The sequence below is a fragment of the Equus quagga genome, chromosome 8 (assembly GCF_021613505.1).
Source record: "Equus quagga isolate Etosha38 chromosome 8, UCLA_HA_Equagga_1.0, whole genome shotgun sequence".
In the NCBI taxonomy this organism is placed as follows: domain Eukaryota; kingdom Metazoa; phylum Chordata; class Mammalia; order Perissodactyla; family Equidae; genus Equus; species Equus quagga.
This window is the reverse complement of record NC_060274.1, coordinates 33,885,134-33,903,157: the sequence shown is the minus strand read 5'-3', so window position 1 is coordinate 33,903,157 and position 18,024 is coordinate 33,885,134. Positions and strand designations below refer to the sequence as shown.

The following is an 18,024-nucleotide window of genomic DNA, read 5'->3' as shown; positions in this document are numbered from 1 at the left end:
TTGTTTTAACATTTTTGATTGACACGTTTATTCGTAATAGTGCTCTTGTAGCAATTAATGGGGAATGCACTTGTTTATGATTTCTTGTTGACAGTTAACAGCACACATGAATTAGGCCCCGTGGTAGATTTGAAAATTCCTGCCAACAAGACACGCTGGACTTTAAAAAATTTAAATTTCAGCACTCGGTATAAGTTTTATTTCTATGCACAAACGTCAGCAGGATCAGGAAGTCAGATAACAGAGGAAGCGGTAACAACTGTGGATGAAGGTAAGATGGGTATGTATAAAATCCATGTAACTCTAAGTTTTCTAAGACAAAATCCTTAACCTCAGTTTATGCTTTCTCTTTCCTTCCTACCATGGAGTGTCCATCTTACCCAATTAATACAAACACTTGTTTGTAATTTCTCATTCTGATATATGTATATATATATATAATCAATTATTCAATTCATATTAGAATAACAATTTGATATTTGTTTTCCAAGTCTATAGGAAATTTTTAAACATGTTAAAATATAGAGGTGAGCGTGGGAAATTACGGTATGTTCCTACACAAATTTGAAGTTCAAGGCAATGTTTTTTCCTATCTACAAGTAATATATCTATATACACATACACACATGTACACACATTTACATACATTTAATACACGTATATATGCGCACACACATACATACCTATACGCAAATAAATATATGTAATTCTAGTTCTGGTCTTAATTCATTGGAAAATAATTTGCTGATCCACATATTGATTTAGGTTTTCTAGCAAGAAAATTGAACCAGTTATTCAACAGTACATTTCCTTTGTATTTGAGCATGGAACTTTGTATTTTGGTATGCCATGTGGTACAGAGAAAGCAAAAGAGCCCCCGTTAAAGTATCCAGAAAAGAAATTCACACTTCCTTTCATATTTTTAAAAATAATTTTGAAAAACTTCAGATTCAATGAAAATAATCAAACTATTGTAAAAGATTTTGCATGTCTCCAAATTATAGATTTGCTTAAAGATTATTCATTTGATGACCTTCCATAGCCTAAGAAATTGACGTTTCTACCCAAAAAATGGTTTGAAATGTCCTAAGCCTTCTTACGTAATAGGCAAGTGTGAATAGTGCACCTTAAGTCATGTGTGGATTTGATTACTGGGTAAGGTTGGGGACGCCGACCTGTCTTTGTCCCCTGTCCCTGATGGGGTGCACTTCATTCTTCTTGCATGCTTTAGCCTTTTAATAAGTGTTTGGATATAGCTGTACATGCTGCTGGGTGTGTTGCATCTAACGATACAGTGTCCTGTTTCTGTTTCCCTTCGTTAAAGCTGGTATTCTCCCACCTGATGTAGGCACAGGCAAAGGTAAAATAATCCATCTGCATGACTTTCTACATGTGTGCGATTTGCATTGTGAAACATGGGGAAGTGCAGCATGGGGTAAAAGAGAAAATAAAGTAAGCTTTGAAACACGAAAAGCAGGGGAAGATCTGGGAAGATCTTGGCTTGAAAATTAATGTCTAGTCTTTTTGAGCAATAGAAAGCCACACCTTGAATTCTCCTAAAACTTTTTCTCAAGACTTATCCCTGGTGCAAATCCTAATCTTAGCTTTTAACGATAGGATGGTGGTTGGGTCAGACAAGACCAAAACTGTGGATTTGTCACACATCCTCTATATGGCCGTGCCGTTTATTAAGGGTTCAGAAATGATTAGTGCTGTGATGAAAACAGGCTGTGAGAAAGCCCGTCAATGAGGCTTCCTGTTCTAATCGGATGAGCCGTATTCCTTATAGATACAGTATAGACTGCTGGCATTACACTACACTCTCCATTTGGAATTTTGGCTTAGCATACCCTCCAACTGACCTGAGGCTAAACATCCCCCCACTGGGATCCCCTGTGAGCCAGTCTTCCAGTCAGCCTGCATGCTCGACTCAGTTGGGCTCTTCCATCCTGTCTTCACCAACATCCCCAAGTCTCCTCCTGGGTGATAGCCAGCAATCACAGCGGATGACTTTTGTTCTCCTTTATTTCTCACAGCCCTCCAGGTGAGAAAGAGTTGTTGGGAGAATGGTGCTTAAATAAGGTGTGATAGTCTTCCGCCTGAGACAATCCCAAAGACCCTCAGTCTTTGAGCCTTGGCTTTTGGTTGATCTGTTAGCTTTTCAGAGAGCAATGGAGTCCCTGCCGCACGGCCTTGTTTTCACGTGGAGTACCCCTGGCCAGGGGTTTTTGTGGACGTTGACAAACTAAATGAGTACAAACAGGAAGGAAGAAAAAGAAGACTGAGAGAAATAAGTGCTTTGCCCAGAATTAATCATATCTTGTGAGCTTAGGCCTGATGCATATCTTCTGTGTTCTTAGAAGTCTGCTTATATTCAGTGTCTTGGTAAATTATTCAGTTATTGAATAGAAGTTATTGGAGGAGATATTGAGTAAGGACTCTAGCCATTTTCAGTAATCTTAATAATGTTATAGATGTGTTTTTAGACTTGAAAGAACAAAGTTGTAAAAATTCGGAGTCTCTACAATATTGTAGAAAGATGTAAACCTCTCTTTTATATGGACGCTTCTTTCCTGGGATAATTAGATATCAGTTTAAATCCTTAGTCGTTTTACAGTGATTTACTGCTGTGTCCCCCTGCTAACCTTGCACTGAAACCTTGGCGAGAAGGCCTGGCCTCTTCCTGTGCAGTGGACACCGCCTGTGAAGCAAGTCTGAGTGTCCATTGACTTGTCACGTTAGAAGAGCACATGTATTCCACTGGAAAACAACATCACCTGCTGATTTTAGTGAATTAGAACTAACTAAAAGAAATCTTTATTAAAATAGTTTAGGTTTTACCAGTTAATGTGACTAAATTGAATTGTGAATTACTCATGATTATAGAGCCAAACGAAAATGGAGTGTTGGAAGGTTCAGGAAGCCTCCAGTGTTGAAATCTGATAGCTCACAGATAAGAAGAGAAATCGTGTTTAAATTAAAAAAAAAAAAAACCTAAATCTAACCTTATTTTCTATATTGCTTCTTATAATAGTGTACCAGTAATTAAACATTGCTTGCATAAAATGATGACATTTTACCATGATAAGACTTTAAATTGCTCAAGAATAATGTATTATCCTGGGTTTTCCTTCCTTATAAATATTTTTTTTTCAATCTAAGAATGAATTCTATCCTCTTCTCTATTTTCCTTCTCCATGCAGAGTTTAGATACTCTCTGAGAGAGGAGAAAAATAAAAATGCTCCACCATCCTTCCAAACTTTAATATGTCTTTATATATCTTTTATATTTTAATTTAAAACAGCATGAAAGAGAATAAATAAGAAATGGATCCTTGAGAGAAAAGATGTATGATACCCTTAGCTATAGAAACGTCAGCTTCTAGCGATTTTAATGCAGTTCTGATCAGAGAGGGGAAAAGAGATGCATCTGAGTTTACATTTTTAAATATTCTTACAGCCTTTAAGAGATATTAGTGAAACTCAAGCTTTCAAATACATAATTACAAAGGAATTATTTAAACCGTGAAGTAGAAGCCAGGATAAATCAATTAGCTATATTATGCCATACTAACCCTTTTCCTTAATATTCTCCTCAATTTTGAGCATGGAAATACTCTTGAGATCTTCAAGAGTCACTTATTTTGATCCGTGTCCTTATTTGGTTAAAGCCCTCAACATCTGTATAAGATTTGCGGTTGCTTGGCGCATTTGTTTAATTTCTGTGTCCCTTTAGATAGTTTTGGGGTCTGGGACTCTAGGAAATAGACCTGTGAAGACAACTATAGAAATGAACCAAAAACACACAGATAATGGCTTTGAGTTATGGTCCCAGTATGGGTGATGGATGCCCACTGCTTTTCCATAGCGTTTTACTTTCCCACCCTTGGGACCAGTCATCAGAACACTTTTGGGGGTGACTAGTTGGGGTCAGGGAATAGGAAGAAACTAACTGGCAAGTCAGGAACTAAACCTGATTCTTGACCTAATTGGCAGACAACTGTGGTCAACCAGCTAGGACTGAGGAAGGAAGGCACCGAGGAGCTGGTGAGGAATCCTCTGTGTGGTCAGACTCTCACCGTAGAATTATACCAGAGTTGGTCCCACCACTAGCAACTAGGTTTAGAAACAAGGAAAAGCTAAAGAACCAGTAGATAAAAATCAGGTTTAAAGTTCACAACTTTATTTGACCTGAACCAAAAAAAAAGACTATATAGAAGGTTCAATCAGTTCAACAACTAACGTCTACCTGGCACATAAAATGCACCGGCCTTTTTTAAGGCACTGTGTGTCAAGACAGTAAGACAGATCCTGCCTTTGATATGCTTAAAATCTGGCTGGTAAGACCAACAAGTAAAACAGAAAAAATAGATGCTAAACTAGCAATTTGAACAAAATGCTATCTGAGCATAGAGGAGTGAGGCGTTTATTTTGCCAAACAGGATTAGGAAAAGCTTCACGAAGAAAGCAATATGGAACTGGGCCTTGAAGGATAGATAGAATTTTGGCAGATGAGTCAGGGGGTGGGGGTGTGTAAATTCTTGGTAGGAGGCATGAGCAAAAGCACGGGGTTTCAAAACTCACAGGGCTTTTGGGTCGTACCCAGCGGTCCAGTTTGGCTGAAATGAAGAGAGTGTGGAAAAGAGAAGCTCAGATGTGAGTGGGGGGTAGGTGAGGCCAGATGCGAGTGGTCCTGTGAGGCCGGGAGTGCCTTGCTAAGGAATTCGTGTTTACCTGTGGGCAGAGGTAAGCCATGCACGTTTTAAACAGGGAAGTGACAGGATCAGATATGTAGTTTAGGAAGCTAAAATGGAGGCAACTACGCTGGTGGGATCTGCAAAGAAAGACTTAAGAGTAGCAAGAGGGACTCAAGGCAGACTGCTGAGAAAGCCCGGATGAGAAATGACACTAGCACATCCCAGGGAACAGTGTCTGGCACGTCACTGAACAGTATTTGTTCACTAAGAAAGTTGATGAGTGGGGAGTAAAAGTAAGGAGAGTTAGAATTCTCTATGATGAAAGTGGCCAAAGAACACAAGCTTAGGAAGTTGCGATATCTTCTCTGCATGTCTTTAAGAATAAGCCAATTTCTCTTCTGTTGGAAGTATTTTACTATGTTCTGCCATGAGCATCTTCCATACTTACATCAAGACTAAATTCCTCAGTTCCGTGATTCCAAAACTTTTTAAAGAAAATCGATGTTTTCCCTGGGTTCTTTGCTACTGATGTTTTGCACACATGTTCATATTTACTGTCTCTATTGATTGATCATATTCTTATCATTATTCATTCCTTTAAGAGGAAAATCTCAGACAACTAAAATCACGTAGGTCCACAGAAGGACCCTATGTAGTTCCATAATTGGTTTTGCCGTTCACTGTTTCCCACCCTTAGCACAGAGGGGCACACGATATACATGTGATGGTGAATTATATCTCAGAGGTCAAGTGCATTATTTAATTTCTTTAATGTACTTCTCCTTTTGATCCTAAGAAGTGCTATTACATTAAATTTGTTTCAGTAGAGGCCTTTAGCTTCTAAATTATATAACAGAATTTGCAACTTAATTTAGAATCTGAGTAGGCCCATTGACTCTTTCTGATTTAATATCCTAAAACATTTTTTCTGGGATAATAAATTGATCTTATCATTTCTTAACTACTCAAGTTAATATGTCTATAAATAAGTCATTTTTAATTTAGGCTATGGAGGTAAGGCTGATAGAATTGTCAGCGTCAGCCAAATAGCATCTTTTAATGACTGTGGATGTCATCTGTACTCAGTAGCAAGCATATGGCATCATATAGTCTCCATAATTTGGTGTTTTAAGAAGCTGTTTAGGTTGCACTGTGATTTTTCAGAATACGATATGTAAGGAACACTTAGCAGGTAAGACTGTCTTGCTCTCTGGGGCATGTCAAGTGAAATAGTTGTTATCCCTTTTAATTCTTCTTTCTTAACTTCTGATAAAAGCGTATTTGGCAGTTCTTTTTTGTAGCTTTGCTTCCAGTGTACCCTAACCATCCAACATTCTCTAAAGCAGATGTTCCTCTCCTGGGGTCGCTGAGCTCCCCAGAGGCAGATTCTCAAAGAAGTTTGTGACTCAAAACAGGTCAAAACCCACTATTCTAAGGAGCATCCTTTCTTACTCCAATACAAATTCTTTAAAGACCCACACTGAACAGCGGTTAAGTTTACACATTCCACTTCGGTGGCCCGGGGGTTCGCCAGTTCAGATCCCAGGTGCGGACATGGCACTGCTTGGCAAGCCATGCTGTGGCAGGTGTCCCACATATAAAGTAGAGGAAGATGGGCATGAATGTTAGCTCAGCGCCAGTCTTCCTCAGCAAAAAGGGGAGGATTGGAAGCCGATGTTAGCTCAGGGCTAATCTTCCTCAAAAAAAAAAAAAAAGATGATAAATAGAATTGAAAAGCAGCCACCTAGTATTGGGTTTAGCTTGCCTTCTCTGATATTCTGTGACTTCTGCCTCCGGCATTGTTCAGCATACCCAGCCACACACACATCAGTAAATGAAGACTCAGATGTTTCCTGGGATTATATCTAATAGACAACAGTTCACGCTGTTCAGGACTCATATAATACCACTCATAAATTTTAGTATTGTGCATCATTATTTCTGATCATTTATTTCATAATGCTATAGTTTAATAAATAAAAAGCCTTTCAAACATCTAAAAAAATTATAGTGAACCATCAACCTATATATTTTTTTCATGAAATCTCTTTTTTCATGTTATTAAAAACAAAGGACATAATAAGTTCCATTGCATATATTTGTTCAAATTGGACCTTGAAGTAGCAGAAATCAAACTGACTTAAAAGCAGTCATTTTGCCCATACTGCCCAACAGAATTTTATTAGAAATTGCAGAAAATTAGCACTTATATTTCAATGTTTAATGTGTTCCCAGGTCAGGCACTCTACTGACGTCCTGGCCACGTCTACCAGGAGATGTGGCACCTTTAATTTTCAGCAGTTTATGAAAACCCAGTGCCCCCTTCTTAATGCAGTGTGCTCTGTGCATTAGAAGCTGGGTGGCCAATGAATGTTGGTAACAAAGTGTTGAATGTACTCCAACTTTCTGTTTAGGCCTTTATCATGCGAGTAAATATTTTTAGAAATAACCATTCCTTTAGGAAAATCATTACTCTGGAAAGCTTGACTCTATAACTTGGATAAATTTAAAGGCACTTAAGTTTACCAAAAGACTCATCTGTGACTCTTAAAAAACCATTCTTCTCATGCCTCACTTAAGCTATTTAGTGTATAGCTTCTTTTTATAAACATCATTGGAGAAGCTCAATAGTTTCATAAGGCAAGGTGCAGATAAAGAAGCTTCCTTTGTATTAAAAAGATTTAATATACTGGCAATATATGTGACTAATAAGCAATCTGGACATCCAATTTTTCTTTGAGGACGTTTTCATATAGTTCTTCATTTTAATTGGTTTTTTGACATGACTAGGTTTATGATAAACTAAAATGATAAACCTAAGCATGCTAGATTTTGTCTTTAGCTTATACAGAATTTTCCTTTCATGAAGCATTTGGTGACTTCTGGGTCCCTTAAAATATTCAAATTTGTTGTTTTTGCAAAATTTCCATAGGCAGAGAAGAATGGAGGAAAGAAATTGTAAATGGTTCTTGGAGCTTCTTTGGCTTAAAGGGTCTAAGGCCAGGAGCATACAAAGTTCAAGTTGGTGCTGAGGGGGCCTCTGGTTGTGTGAGTTCAGAGGGTGTGCTTGAGACAGGCCCAGGTGAGCACACACCATGTTGGTTCTGGTGGTTCTGGCTGGCACTCAGAGGGTAAGCCACCGAGCGCTCCAGCTCGTGGAGCTGTTATGGGGAGGCCCGTGAATGCCTTTCTGTGGGACCCCATTGGGTTGGGAGTTCAGGTTTTCAATTGTCTTTGGCTCTTTATCTCAAATGAATTACAGAATTGAGCAAATCATCTTTTAATCACATTATTGCCAAAAACTATTACAAAAACAGAGATAAATATGATCCTTAACTTACCTTATTTAGATCATTCAGTTTTTCACATCATTTACACATATAAACATTCCCTCAGTGTTAGAATGAAATTTTTTTCCCTTTCTATATATTTCTAACTATTTTAACTGAATGGGATTTTTTTTAAAAAAAGATTTTATTTTTCCTTTTTCTCCCCAAAGCCCCCCAGTACATATTTTTTAGTTGTGGTCCTTCTAATTGTGGCATGTGGGATGCCGCCTCAGCCTGGCCTGATGAGCAGTGCCACATCCGTGCCCAGGATTCAAACTGGGGGAACCCTGGACGGCCTAAGCGGAGCTCACGAGCTTAACCACTCGGCCATGGGGCCGGCCCCTGAACAGGATATTTTTATACATAATGGATTCTCCATAAATAGCCATTTATCTCACTCTGTCTCTTCCATGTTTATTCGAAGCACTCAACAGCATTCTTCTCAGATACCTGCTGCCACAGAGCACAGGTTCCCCACGAGACGACAGGCAACGTGACAGCAGAAGACTCTTGTTAAAACTAAGTTCCAGGAAATGAAGCACATTTCATTCCTCTGGCTTATTTTCTTTTTTTGTATTCTTTATATTTGTCTATTTGTTTAATTTATTGCTTTATGGATTACAAAAGTAATACATGAATATAATTTTATTGTAAAAGTTTTAGATAAAGTGAAAATCCTCTTTCACTCTCCTACCAATCCTTCTAATACCCACCCACTGAAGCTTGGATTCAAGAAGAAAAGGCCCCACAGGCTTCATTCTGTGTGTGTGTGTGTGTGTGATGCACAATGGTGACCATGACTGGGGTTTGTATGTACATCTCTAGTTAAGGTGATCTTAGAATGTCCTGGAAAGACTTGAAGCCTCTTATAGTCTGTCTGGGCTTTTTATATGGATGGGAAGTCAAAAGTTCCTTTCACTTACATAGTTTTTGTTTGATATCAACTTCTGGTGCACTTGTGTGTGTTTTGTGTGTGTGTGTGAGCATGCACACACATGCACCTGTTAACGTACTGTGTCTGCCCAATCTTAAATAATGGGGCAGTGAAATATTGATACTTTTTTCTTTAGACACAGAGGCAAAAATTCAAAGTCAATTTGGATGTTTCTTATCAACCATCAAAGAAACATTTCTGCTTTTTGCATAGTTACATAGTAACAAGCTACCAGCTGCAGTTAATTTTGATGTCACCATCTTTATAAGAGTATGTCTGTACTAGTATTTGAGTATCTTATTGCATTTTGCCCTTACCAGTTGCATTGAAGTAAATGAAAAATGTAAATGCAGATACTCTTTCTGACAAGGCTGTAAATCATTAGGCATACTAAAAGCAAGGACTCTCTAACTTCAATCAAATGCTCAGTAGACTTACACCAATTGATTTTTTATTCAGTCTTGAAGAAAGCACACAAAGACCATGTGAGAATTGATAGAAATATAATGCCAAAGGGTATGTAAGGATGGACATTTAAAATATGTTTCCCTGTCTCAGAATGGAAAGTCCCTATAAGATTTTATTCTTTGTAAAGCCTTCTGCAGATTTGATGCGTGGAATGTTTTCAGGAGTGCCTTATAGGAATAGAGCATAGTGGCCAGTACCGTGTTCTCTGGGGTCAGACAGACATGGGTCAAACTCCAGCTCTTGGGCAAGTTCCTTACCCTCTCTGGGCACGGGTTTATTCCTCGTGCCTGCCTCCAAGGACTGTTGTGAAGATTAAATGAGATTTTGCTTGCAGCCCATTGCCTAGCATATAGCAAGGGTTTCAAAATGTTAACTCTCATTGTATTGCTGTCTTCATCCTCACGATGAATATGGGCTGTGCATGGAGGGGAACACTGCCTGTGCTGGTGCTGCCATTGTATGAGTTGCAGCACAACTCAAAACCCCTCTAACCAATGAGGCACAGAGGCTACTGGAGGAGGGCTACTGCCATTTGCTTTGTATTCCAGATAACGAATTTCCACTTCTCATTTTATTTCTTCAATAACACATCCACACATTTTTCACATTCCTCTTCACACTTGATTTTGAGCATTTCATTTTTATTTCTATCCTCTGTGTGGAGAAAGAAGGCAATGAGGCGTTAGTTTTGTAACATATAGCAGAACCTGGGATACGTGTAGCCATGCTTATTTTTCATCCAGAGATCACATACTCCTAACCCAACCATGTTAAATGGATCAGAAGAAATTCAATCAAATTAAAAGCATGATTTGGCATGCTTATGAATCAAAAGAAGAAAACCCTTTACCTTGATTACGGTCAAAAGAGAAAATTAAAGACCTTCTTTAAAAGAGATTCATACCAATTTATTTAATCAAATCGTCATGGGCATGTCTGAATGGCCATTGATGCTGCACTTTGTCCCATTTGATTGACACTTTTGAATAATACAAGAAATGCTAAGTATGCTCTGTTTTTCTTGGGAGATTTGCATACTGTAACTGGTTGAATAAGGGGCTTCACCTTCATTGACTCTAACAGGATATTTGAAGACCTAAAAAATGCGTATGCTTATGAATGAGTATTTTCTCTTTAAACTGGTCACTTGTTCCGATAATGATTCCACTGATCAAGATATATTTCAGAATCTTTTGAATGGGTCTTAAGCAATATTCAGTTTTAAATATTGACCCTTTTGGGGGTAAATTGGATTTTTCAGAAATTTCCAAAAGTCACTCAGAGCCAAGTCTTGTAAATGAGATAAATAACATGAGATCAGTAGCAAATCTAAGTGATATTTTGGATGCAAATTGAGATGTTATATAAAATAATAAAGCTGCTTATCTTATGTGGACAGGTTTCTTGTGTGGAAAATTTTCCTTTTTAACAGGAGGTTTCCAAAACATTGTGAAAAATGGCAGCATCGTTGCAATGATATTTTAGCCTCCACAAGTGGTTCCTTTGAAGGAAAAATACTCCATTAGATGTATACATTCTGTTCTGTTTAAAATTGGCTCATATTCTTATTATTGTGGTTAATGTACAATTTATCCTATAAACAATAAATTTTTAATGGGTTTGAGACTATGTTTCTATTGAGAATATATAGTTAAAATAACCGCGAACACAGCGTTCAACAGAGTTTGTTAGCATTTAATGGTATTAGCATTCAGATTTCTTTTTTTGAATTTTTTTGGTTAGTGAAGATTTTTCAAAATTAAGTCTTTAACTCCTGATTGATAACTGACAGATTCCAATTTAGGGCCATGTGTAAAATATATAAAAGCTCACATACTATGGCAATTATTTACGACAATAGACTACAACAGTTCTCATCTCCCCTTTCACCCATTCCCACCGACACCGTTGATTTGTTTTCCAGCGATGGCAAGCCGACAGGTGGATATTGCGACTCAGGGCTGGTTCATTGGTCTAATGTGTGCTGTCGCTCTCCTTATCTTAATTTTGCTGATTGTTTGCTTCATCAGAAGAAACAAGGGTGGTAAATATCCAGGTAAGAAAGACAGATTAAAATTCCTTTATAATGCTGCATAATTATCCATAAAAGTAAAAAGAAATCATGAGGGTAATCATGTAGATTGCAGTGAGTGCATATTCCCAGAGCCATAAATTCAGACTTTCTGTTCAAACAGTTTTTGATCCCTTTTTATATGTCGGGAGCCTAAACACTGTCAAGGCCAGGCCTGGTGGGCTAGTGGTCTCTGGCCTGGATTCGTTTCCCAGAGAACCACAGCACCCGTCTGCCGGTTGTCATACTGTGGCTGGCTGCCTGTTGCTGTGATTCTGAAAGCTCTGCCACTGGTATTTCGAATACCAGCAGGGTCACCCATGCTGGACAAGAGTTCAACAGAGCCTCCAGACTAGACAGGCTAGGAAGAAGGACCTGGCCACCCACTTCCAAAAAGACTGACCGTGAAAACCCTGTGAGTAGCAGCGGAGCATTGTCTGATACAGCGCCAGGAGGTCAGAGGATGGCGCAAAAAGTCTGGGCAAGGTTCTGCTCTGCTGTCCGCATGGTCGCTACGAGTCAGAATCTGCTCCCTGGCGCTAACAACAACAATAAACATTGTCAAGGATCAGAAGACATTTGGGAGAGTAAATGAATCTCTTCTCTGAAGATGTTAGTGACTCTGCTTCCTTAGGCTCCACATAAGTCATAGGTGCTAAAACAGCACCTGAAACCAACAGGCAGAGGGGGAAGGGACGTGAAGTCTTCTGGAGGGAGAGATGCATGAACTGAGCTTGACGTCGTGATGAGTAGCATTGCTTTCCCTATATAGTCAATGGTTTAGTCGATTTAGTGGATCCGCTGAATTTATCTTTTCTTTCCCTGGCCATTTTCCCTTCAGTGGCAAGAAAAAAATTCTGCAAAAGAGCCGATTCACAAAAACATTTTGTAACCATGAATATAGTTACTAAATAGATTGGTAAAATAGGAGAGAAATCTTAGAAACTTAAAACTTACCTCTTCATCAGGTGAGTAAGAGACTTGTGCCAGAATGCTTCCATGAAGTCAGCTTTATATGCTAACAAATGTGAATTCTCTTAGGTTGCCTTAAAGAGTCTCAAATATCAAAATGTCTCCATGGCCACATAATACATCTGGTTAGACATCTGTGTGTAGAATTATTTTTCACTGCTGTGTATCTCAAAGAGTGCACTCTTAAAAACTTTGAATTGGGAAACAGAAGATCAATAGGTAACGTCATTTTGAAATTTTTTAGTTAAAGAAAAGGAAGATGCCCATGCCGATCCTGAAATCCAGCCTATGAAGGAAGACGACGGCACTTTTGGAGAATACAGGTGAGCCGCCGCCTCTCCTCTGCCCCCGTCTTCCCCACCCGCACAGACCCTCCACTCAGTCTGCCTAGAATAGGACTCTGCCAGAACGTGCTCTGCCTGGCATTTCACGTTTTCCTGAAATAGTAGTTTAGGGACACCTCCACGTCTAAATGTTGACATATCCCTCACAGTTAAAATAGTATCAGTTTTCATTAAAAAATAAATTTCCATTTCAGCCATAGGTTTGAGACAGAATGTCTTCCATTCTGTCATATTTCCCAGAGGCCCTTGTTGTGTTGATCAAGCTAGCAAAGCTGGTGTGTTACAGTAAGAGTTCAAACAGCAAACCTGCATTGTAAAGGAAGCGACCCCTGTCTTTTTCTAAGCAGTGCTTTTATAGAATCGGTGTCACTCTTTTTTAATCTTGGATTTGAAGCTTGTTTTTCCAAAACAAATACCTGCGCCCCTGCCCGTTAATCATGAAACGATGACGAGGTTGTTTTAGAAGCTGTTAATTATTAAGAAATATCACAGCCCTAGAGGCAGGGTGTTAACTCCCAGAACTTTGATAATACATTCTTGGCTTGGCTCCATCATTTAGGACAAATTTTAACATAACCTGTGTGCCAAATAGTTTCAAAAATAAAAAAAAGAAAGCAAGAAACTCTTTAAATAAAGATATTTTTGCCTTGTGGTTAGGGGTCTTTTGAAAGAGGGCTAAGTGATTATTTTATATATATTTTAACACAGAATATATATTTATTCATTTAAAAGACTGGGATTTTAATGTTTCTAAAGAATACTCCTATTTATAAAATACTTTTACACTTTGTTTTTCTTTCTATAAGTCTCTTGATTATATAAAATATAATCTTCTAATGCCCTGGGCCCTCATTGAGGCTTTTTTTGCCAGAAGAAAAGGTTTTCGGGTAAAATAAAATATGTCACTATCGTGGTTGCCAGATGACATTTGCAGATAAAACATTTGGGTTAATTTTTGCCAGTCTCTGGTGCTCATTTTTGGTTTTTCCATGTCAGTATCATGAGGGGCAAAATAATGCCAAGGATAAGGAATATGAGAAACTGATTGAAAAAAAACTGACTGCTGTATGTTTTTGACAAAATTGGTTTCATACCAGTTTCTGTAAAGATACAAGTGATTGCCTTTGTGTCTCTGCACCTAAGCTTTCATATTCTGATCTTCTCTTCAACAGAGAGGACTGTGATTTCTAAAACTTCTCAGAATTTCTGTACCTCAGGATATAGAAAAATGTCCAATGAGGGTTGTCTTGGTGTCAGATGTTGACTCTAGGACTGAAAGTGTTTGAAAACCTCATGCAGCCCCCCAGCCCAGTCCACCCAGAAGGTTTTCGTAACAGATCAGAGCGGCCTGCAGGTGGCCACAGCCTAGGGCAGCCTTGACTTCCACTGGACGAGTTGAAATCTTTCCGATTTAACTCACTCTTCTACACATTTCTCCTGTAAAGCAGGTGACCTGATAATTACTAAATAACCTTATTTTTAGAGTTCTTGTGACTAGAATTCTACAGAGGGTGTGCACGCCACTCCCTTCTTTATCGTGATGAAGCTAAATCTTTAATAACGTCTGAAAAAATTATGTATTTTGTGAATTGGAAATAAACCATTGCGCTTCATACATTCCTCACATGCGATGGATCCCTGTTCTACGTGATCACATTTAAGTGAATCTGGCAATGTACTGCTCACCCTGTGGGTCTCAGATGTCAATTTGCTGTTGTGGTGACATGAAACCATGATCTGATGCAATGGGACTTTCTCAGGGTCACTATGCTGCCTACTCCATTAAAACTTGACTGAAATCGAGGTGGAATGTGAACTAGCCTAGAACCAAGAGACTGTTAGTTTTACTGTCAACTCAGCCATTACCCTTGATTCCTTTAGATATGACACTGAATTTGTCTCAGTCTCAATTTTTTTCATCTATAAAATGATACAATTGTTCAAGTATTAAATGATCCCTGAAGGTTTCTAGTTCTATGATTCCTATGCTCCTCTACGAGCTATCTACTAGAAACTTTTAATGGGATTTTGGCTTCCAGAGCAGTACATGGCAAGTTTTTGGTTACTGGCCTCATTATCACTGTTTACATTTATTTGTTCGTATTTCTTTGTCTTGGTGTTAATTCATATGTGATATGTTTGTGAAGCGTTTTCAGATGGATATCTTTAGCTTATGCTTTGAGTTTCTCAGAAGACAAAGACTTTTCCTTGGGCCTATTGAGTACAAACCCATTGATTGAAGCATGAAGATAAAAACAGTTGTCCCACATGTAGCTGCATTGATCTGGGAGATGCCAAGGGGAAATAATGTTCTGACGGGTGTCTTAAACTTGAAACACAGCTCAGTGATTTTTTTTTTTTTTACTGAAGCTGAAAGTTCATAAGGACACTCCCACAAGCAAAATCACCTCCCCAATACCCAACCACCCTTTGCTACAAATGCAGCTATGTCCTGTAACTTCCTGACACTGCCTCAGAATTTTTTCCCTATGGTTTCTTTTCTGCTTAAAAAACCATAGACCTTTAGTTTCTTAGATGCCAGAATCAATGAAAATGGTTCCAACTGTTTATTAGAGTCTTTTTTTTTTTATTAATACATCTAAGTGTCATTCTCCTCCCTAAATCACCAGAGTCCTTCTCTGCTTTGCACCTTCTGGAAGTTTTGAGCTCTGTATTATTTATGCTTTTTCATTCTGAAAATAAATTAATATGCCGATCACACACAGACACACACAAAATTAGGGCTATTGCCTAAATGTAAATTAATTCTGTTTATGATTTGTTCCTCCTCAGCTTGAGGATGAAACGGTTTCTACATGGTGGGCTCTGAGCCAGAGCATATTTCATAGTGCAAAGGGGGATGGAACTTCAATGGCCAAATTTTATTTCTTTTTCATATGCTGTGACCTCGTGCCCTCACTCCATCACCCACCCCCAACCGGTTACCCTCTGGTGGAAGCCTGCAGCTCTCTTTGTTTGTTTCTTTAATTATACAGACAGTAGGATCTGCATCCTTACTAGCGTATAGAAAAATCAGAGAAACAATGCAGCCAAGCATGTGAGTATTGTTTTATTCTTTAGATCCACCCTTTTAAAAACCAGAATGAACTGAGGTCATAGACCATGTGACTCTGGTACTGGAACGCATAGCATCAGTGAAGGCTCCAGCCATGGGAATCTTGTCATTCATGTGAACACGGTCCTGTTGCAAGCATGCTAACCCATGCTCACAGGCTTGAAGGATGTAAAGATATGTCCCATTTGTTATATACTTTAGATTTATGCTGTTCACAAACATAAACCGGTGTGTGAGCAGTATAAATAATGACGGATTTGTAGAAGGAGTGTTTGGGTCATGAGTGTCAATAAAACTGTAGCATGGTTTGGCCGTGGTAGGGTGGTGACCACAGGAAAATCAGACTGAATAATCACAGATTTTATCCATTGTTGCTGAATTGTACTCAGTAGGCACTTAATGGGTACCTTCTGTGTGCACAACCCTGAAAGAAGTGCTGTTGAAAAAAAAGTGAAGACCCTAAAATTCATTCTTAGAGTAAGAGAAAGAATAGGTTCCAGAGCTTTGTCTGACATCACAAAATTGATTAAGAAGAGAGAAAAATTTTTTTAATGTTAGAATTCTACAGAATTTCTAAAATGTCCACTATCTCTTCTCTTGTTATTTTCCAATGAATTCATTCACCCAGTATTTATTGAGTGCCTACTGTATGCGAGGCTGTGGGGATTTTAAAACTAATAGAATGTTATCTCACTAGTTTATAGTCTAGGGGTGCAGGGAAGTAAAGAATAATCTGAGCATAGTGAAGAGTGCCATGAAAGGGGTACAATCAAGGGAGCAAGGGCAGGGAGCCCACACCAAGAGATGCCATAGGACGAAGGCGGGACAAGAAGTCTTCCCAGAGGAAGTAATGCCAGGTCTGAGTTTTGATATTGTGATGTGAACGTTTCTTTCCATTTTTATTCATGGGTATAAGTATCAAAATCTATGTATTATAGCTATGTATACTACTTTATGACTTATTTTGAAATTTTTTTAATCTTTGACATTCTAGGCTAAGAATTAACATCTGACACCTTCTGTCCTTAAAAGTTCTCATAAAAATGTGGGTGAATTTTTTTTAAGCTTTGATACTATGTAGCTAAATAAGTCTGTGACTTTTAAATCATCTTCCGTAACTTCTAAATTCCTCTCATTTGGGAAACTGCCCTTTCCCACTTAAACTTGACAGAGCAGCTTCCCTGCGGGGTGGGGAGAAGTGGAGTGGAGAGAGGAGGTGTCATGGCAGATGGATGGGCCCTTGTACTTGTTGGGCATAGGCCATGTGCTGGCACCTCATTTAATTTTTCTCATTTAACCAGATTCTAATGATTGAAGTACGACACAACATCACACTACTTTTAAAACCTAGTCTTAAAAAGATCTTGAGCTGCCTTTGAACAGCTTCTCCTGGAAAGACTGAGGGCAGAGCATCCCTCTTCCTTCCTTCTCTTCTTTCAAGTACAGCCGATGTTGCTGTGCGTTCTTTCACCCACAATGGCCGTTAAGCTGGAATGAGTGCTTCCAGGGCGCCCCTTCTTGGCTGGTCATTATTCATAACTGATCTGACTCTGTGTGTAAAAATCCACATGAACCTGCTAGAAAATATCAGAATTAATAAGAGAATTTAGTCATGTTGCTTGGCACAAAATTAATGCAAAAGTCATTTGTGTTTCTATGTACCAGCAAAAAGTTGGAAAATAAGATTTTTAAAATGATTCCCAGTTATGATAGCATAAAAATATGATGTAGGAATAAAGCCACAAAAAGATCTGCCAGCTATTTCAGGGCTCTTAAGTCCTTCTACTGCCCAATTTGTCTATCTCTGAACCAAAACTACACTGTCTTAATCCTGTAGCTTTGAACAAGTCTGGATATCTGCTAGGTCCAATTCCTCCAACTTTGTTATTCTTCTTCAAGAGTTTTTTTAGATATTCCTGGCCCTTTTCATGTACATATACATCTTAGAACCAGTTTGCCAAGATCCACATGAAACTGGCTGTGTTTTTATTGGAAGTAAATTAAATCTAAAGAGCACTATGGAGAAGGTTAACATATTTACTATATTTGAGCCATCCTGTCCATAGTTTTGGTATATTCCTCTATTTTTTAGGTCTTTTTTAATAACTTTGAATAAAAGTTTCATGTTCTTCA

The 18,024-nt window shown here is 38.5% G+C and overlaps 1 protein-coding gene across 19 annotated transcripts in view; it reads left to right on the top strand.

Annotated features, from left to right (window-relative positions):
- Window positions 1-18,024, top strand: part of NRCAM (neuronal cell adhesion molecule) — a 253,025-nt gene that overhangs the window by 227,735 nt on the left and 7,266 nt on the right. For 10 of the 19 annotated variants that reach the window (XM_046670446.1, XM_046670451.1, XM_046670448.1 and 7 more), the window contains 4 exons: window positions 95-280; window positions 1,325-1,360; window positions 11,353-11,484; window positions 12,716-12,794. In XM_046670446.1, the coding sequence (XP_046526402.1) occupies window positions 95-280; window positions 1,325-1,360; window positions 11,353-11,484; window positions 12,716-12,794 (433 nt within the window). The remainder of the gene's footprint in view (window positions 1-94; window positions 281-1,324; window positions 1,361-11,352; window positions 11,485-12,715; window positions 12,795-18,024) is intronic. The other 9 variants (XM_046670452.1, XM_046670450.1, XM_046670456.1 and 6 more) reach the window with 3 other exon arrangements.